At 37.4% G+C, this 6,000-nt stretch overlaps 1 protein-coding gene across 1 annotated transcript in view; it reads left to right on the top strand.

Annotated features, from left to right (window-relative positions):
- Positions 1-2,641: 2,641 nt before the first annotated feature.
- Positions 2,642-6,000, top strand: part of LOC118189391 (uncharacterized) — a 307,097-nt gene continuing 303,738 nt past the window's right edge. Inside the window, exons 1-3 of the mRNA XM_085826350.1 lie at positions 2,642-2,645; positions 3,159-3,266; positions 3,360-3,467. Of these exons, the coding sequence (XP_085682476.1) occupies positions 2,642-2,645; positions 3,159-3,266; positions 3,360-3,467 (220 nt within the window). The remainder of the gene's footprint in view (positions 2,646-3,158; positions 3,267-3,359; positions 3,468-6,000) is intronic.

Here is a 6,000-nt window from a genome sequence, read left to right as displayed (position 1 = left end):
CTTAAAAGAAACATTGTACATTTATGGAACTTTTCACAAAAGTACTTTTGCAGTTCATTTAGTATGACAGAACATGAATCAGTAGTTACAACTTCGCACTATTTAGAAGGTTTTCAAAAGGCAATACAAAAGCCTCAGATGCCTAAGCTCACGCAGCGATCTTTCAATAATCTGAGCTCACATCTGAATTAAAGCAACCTAATGGTCTTCTCTGATCATGGTATATACTTTTCCAGTAGGCCGTCAAGAAATATCCAGTAACTTCGATTTCACGAAATTGGTGAAAGGCACACACAGTTGCATTTACATAAGGCTGGATACAACTACAATTAAAGGTTTCGGGTTAAGTTTGCCAAGTTTTGAAATGTTTGACGATTTCTCTCTAAATTTCCCGCTTTTGGTGATTTCTTTGCCAAACCATCACCATCTTGGCGTTATCTCGCCAATTTGGCAAAATGCATTTAATGTATGGTCTTGGCCATGAAACTTTATTTTTCCACCGAAGCTCCATTCTTCGAGGCCTTTTATCTTACATTACACAAGAACTTACAAATAATTTCAGTAAAATCACATATTTCATAATATTGCCCTGTTAAATCCAGAACAGGAAACAGCATTTACAACTGAGGAAAATCAATAAACGCAATACTAAATGCAATACAAAATAATAATTTCAATAAATAACGCATACAAAATAAAATACTAAATAAATAAATTATGCATTTACAAATTAATGCATTCATAGGATCATGGTCTTATTATATAAACTATTGGGCTTGTGTCCTAATGGGCCATTGTAAAAGGCTAGAGTGTGGTAATTAACGCGTTTAGGCTTAGAATTTAAATACTACGGATTCGAACTACAACGTTCAGTCTGTGCATGTCTACAATGACCGTCCCAAGATGACTATAGCTTAGGAGAAAGTCCTTTTGGTTAAATCGGATTCCACAACCATCCCTTGTCAACTTCGTTTAATCCATGTCTTGTAACTCTCAAATCTTATCGCGTCTTCATCTTACCCATCGCCAAGTTGTCTCGCTTTCGGGCAAAACTGTGCGTCACTTCGTACATGGATTTTATGAATGCCTTTCTCTATCAATAAAGTCACATCCGGAAGACAACCAGACAACAGATCAAAAGGTCACGACGGAAGAACTTCTGTGATGGGAATAACCCGTAGTCAGACGGACAATATTTCGACAGGTTAGAAAGAGCCAAGGCAACTTTTGTTCTCAGTTATGTTGATTTCTGGACAAAATTAGAAGGATTTTATTAACGTTTCGATAAACCTTCTCTACACTGCCATCTGAATACTGATGTGGAGTTATCGTTTGTATGCCGATCAATTTACGTATTTATTTAATTACAGCAGGGATAAAATAATCTTCCCTAAATGGAAGTTAACTCGAGAGATTCTACAAGCTTGAAAATAGAATGCCATGTCAGTGCCTCTGCTACCGTGCTAGCTTCTTGATCAGGAATAGTATAGGCTTTAGGCCACTTGGTGAAGTAATCAATGACAACAAGGATGTATTTTTTAAATTGGTAATTTGTGGCAAAGATCCCACGATGTCAAAGGTGATGCATTCAAATGGCCTTCTGTATTATAAATGTTGTAGTTTCCTTCGGATGCGTTTCTTCAGTTCTTTTCCTCCCGCACAGCAAGCTCAAGATTGTAACATTTTTGCATGTCAGCCCTTCCTTTAATCTACTAGTAGCTTTTTCTAATTTTATGCAAAGTCTTCATTATTCTGAGATGACCTCCTGATGGACTGATATGCAGTTCCTTAAGGAACGTCGGGGATCCGGAATCTTACAAGTATCTACTGACATTGGAATTATTACTTTCCATTATCTGTTTCAAACTTTTAGTACAAGATTTCGTTGGAAATATTGTGTCAGGCTTACAGACCCGAATATTGTTCTGTCGTAGAAATATGTCGTTGTTCGTCGTTACATATCGAAATGTCCTGCCAGGTAGGTTTTTTATTGTAAGACTCCATTAGATTAACTATGAGTTTCATATCACCATCTTCCAACTGGCTTTATCTGACTTTTATTTCGCTACAGACAGTGAATGTATAACTCGATGTGCGACCAACCGCCAGATCGTATTTCATTGCGACCCTGAGAGAATATTTGCATCTATCTGGGCGTGGCTTGCTAGACTGGAGTCGGCGTTTCATTGTAAGTATCCTTTCGGATACTCAAAATTTACTGTAATTTCTCCTTTCGCTTTCCTTACCAGAATGGAAATTAAATAGCATTTAAACTTAAGTTTCAGGATTGTATTCAGGAGGACAGATCGTACATGTGGATTTTGTGGCTACATCCCGTTACTTCCTGGCAACTGTATAATTTTTGTAATTATTTGGCTATGCGATATTCCCGCCGACATTTTAATTTGTTACGCCAGTAGAATTATTGAGTCAGCTTAGAATGAAATTGAATTGTGCAGTCTTAGACAACTAAATTTTATATTGAAATTTATTGCTCCTTTAGTTGCATCACTACGAGTTTTGGTTGATATTTTTATCTTACGAACGTGCATTCTTGTTACAATTTCTGTTTAATAAAAAACGTTATTAAAACCTTTCCATGGCTTGAAGTTACTTATACAGATAACTCGCTTCATCTCTGATGGGTTAGTAATTCCGTATCAACTAAACTCCTATAGCTTTGTTGCGGCAGATGTGGTTTCGGTTCTTCAGGTTGCCACAAGGACTCAAAACCGCCGTTATATTGCTCTATGAAGGCCTTCCAGTTTTGAGTTTTATCGATAGTTTGGATCGTACAGACTTATCTTTTACAAAGGTATGTTTAGCACTGTTTAGTCACCATGATCAACCGTGCCAGCAGTGATGAGACAATTTACCATTTACAAGACTCTTGATACAGGCAGAACTATGTTCCTAGATCAGGCTTATTTCATTTATACTGGCGAGGACACAGAGTAACACAACGCGAAATATTTACTTTTTCTTTTCAAATTACCAAACATTTTTTAAATAAGAAAGGAGATGACAACTTAACACTTTGCTGAAGAAATAATTTGCTACAAATTTTTAAACCGTATATTTATACACAATACATTGAATTTGAATAATAAAAGAGATCTTCATATTTTTGTATTTTTAAATGTTTTTGTCCTTTTCAGATCTCTGTTCTTCAAATCCATGTAAACACGACGGAAAGTGTACAGTGACAAGTAATGGATATGAGTGTTCTTGTGAATCTCCATACTCAGGAAAACAATGTGAACAAAGTAAATTCTTTTAAATAAAATCGCCTGATGGTCTATTTAGAAGACATTAGTAAAACACGGAGACATACTTGCACTTCTTTGGTTTCGTTTTAGATCTTTGCGAATCGAACCCGTGTAAAAATGAAGGAATATGCTATGCAGATAACGGTATTGTTGCTTGTAAATGCAAAGAACCCTATTCAGGAAACCTTTGCGAGAAGGGTATGTATTTAACAATTAATTGTTAAAAAATATTAAATTATTGAAAATTAACCATGCACAATTAAATAATATACTATATTAATAAAAGAACTGATTATTAATTTACAATGGAATTTATCTCTTTCACGTCTTGTACAGATCTCTGCAGACCCAATCCCTGCAAGAAAGGTGAAACATTGTAATGTCACTCCTTCCGTATATAACTTTTCTTGTAAGCCTCCACACTCTGGAAAAAAATGCGAAAATTATTTCTAATATAAATACTAAGTGAATGAAATAAATGTTCGAATAATTGAATATTTATAAATGTACTTCTAGATTAGGCATTTGTAGCTGAAATTATCAATTCTAGTTTAAGATATTTGTGAGATAATAATTCTGGACACATACGACATCACGAAACTTAGCTTACAACAGTGGTAAGGTTGCGACAATGCACTCATGGCCATAAAATTTAGCGCAAAAAGGAAGATCTGTAGAACTCGATCAAAATGTTTTTTTTTTTTTTTTTTTTTATAAAATTCCAATGCTGATATAACCAAATCAAAGCAAAACTCATTTATTACAGCGCAACCACAAATCAGTAAAGAATCTAATAAGCTGTTTACTCAACGCAGTGCAACTGAGGACCGAGAGCGGCTAAAACGCCAGCCACCAAACTGTAGGCGGCCTTCAAGCATGGAAGGCATGACCAGATTCTTGGTGGTACATCTAAGCATTCACTCATAAAACTGAACTGGGTAGCGTGTTGTGTGTCCTATCTCCGCAATGCGCGTAATGTGGTCGGGGCAGGTTAGGCAATCGGTGATAGAACTATAGAGGTACTGTTGCGTTGTGACAGGATAATTTCTCGGGGCCCTGCCGTGATTGACAGAAGATGTGGAAAAAGAAGATCGTGAACCTACCGCTCGACTCTCAAGTTACCGTTAATCAATATTAGAAGTTAGTGGCTGTTCTGTGCGAAGGCACCTCATGTCTTTAAAATAGCCGTGTTAGAGGTGTGCCGTAGTAAATCCCAGGCAGGAATGAAACATTTACCACGAGGTCCCTGGATGATACACGTGTTCATCACTGCCCAAACTAAATCTCGATTCATCGCTAATTAGAGTCGTGATATCATTGACCTTTAGCCATATGTTTCATGATGGTACGGGCCGCCACAGGGCAGGTAATGAAGTTCCTGTATGTATCTAGATAACGGACACAGAGAGCATTTTCACCCATATATTAGAAATGAGTTTGCTTTGGAAAAATATCTATTATTTGACTTGTAGAGACATTAGGTTAATTGGAAGCAAAAGATATTGAAAAATATGCAACGCTTTCGCCGGGAATTGAACCACGGACCGCCGGAATACGCGTCCATCGTGCAGATCACCACATCACGAAGGCATGCAAAGAAGGCGAGGGAAATACCTTATATGCTTCCCTTTTAAATGGCGACTGGGGGTTTTTAGGGGACCCAACCGCCAAATTCTGGGTGTAGAGAATCATTATACACCACCATTTTAGTTCAGGCGCTACTGTAGAGACATTAGATGTTTTTGGAAGCAGGATATGTAGAAAATGAGCAACGCCTTTGCCGGGAATCGAACCACGGACCTCTGGAATACGCCCCCTGCGTGCAAACCACCACACCCCGAAAGCATGCCAAGAAAGCGGGAGGAATACCTTATAGTTAACCATTTAACATTGTGTAAATGGAATCTCGGTAATTTGGCGAGAAATTGGCAAAATTCGCCAAATTTGGAGGCCATTTGTTGACATATTTGTCCGGTCCCTGTATCACCGTAATATGTATTGAAATTGAGTAAATGCAATTGAAAACGGTGTTAACTGTAAGCCTAATTACATCCTCGTACTGCTTTTATGTAATTTCAAGAGGCAGAAAGTACTAGAAATGTCTTTTCGGATGGTTCAAAACTATTTGATTCCGAAGAGATAGTATCTGCTCTTGCTTAGTTATTGTTGTTACGAGTTGTGAACTGAGTTATCCGATGAACTGAGGTATCCGAGTTAGCTTTCTCTTTACATGCCTTTTGCATTGCATTGTGTTTAACGCTCTTAGTAGTTTGGTGCGTGGATATAAACTATTTTAATAAACCAGAGCATCAAGGACGAATATACTTGAGATATAATTCCTGTCCGTTTAAACGCTACGTCGCTTGGTTCGCTGTTTCAAATGTTAAGGCCTAGGTCATCAGAACAGCACCTGCACAGAGCCCCCTCCTTGTGTCTAGTGTGCTAAAGCACACGAAGTACCAACTCTTAATTGCCAGAAAATTCCGACGTGCATAAACTTCACAAAATCTAACCTAAATAAAGGTACCCATTTTGATTGCAATCATTCCGCTAATTCCAATATATGCCTGACTTACAAAAGGGAACTGAAGCAACTATTGAGAAACCCCAATCAAAATTTCTCTTTATAGTTTCAAAAGTCTAAAATATCTACAATGTAACTTGTGAAGATCCATAGTTGCAAAAAATCATTTGATTCAGGTGTGTGTGTGATTATGGCAAAGCCTCGAGG

This window comes from Stegodyphus dumicola, chromosome 11 (assembly GCF_044657685.1).
Source record: "Stegodyphus dumicola isolate Sdum_Otavi_A_Nest chromosome 11, ASM4465768v1".
Taxonomy (NCBI): domain Eukaryota; kingdom Metazoa; phylum Arthropoda; class Arachnida; order Araneae; family Eresidae; genus Stegodyphus; species Stegodyphus dumicola.
The sequence above is the reverse complement of the archived record's forward strand: the minus strand, read 5'-3'. Positions and strand labels throughout refer to the sequence as shown.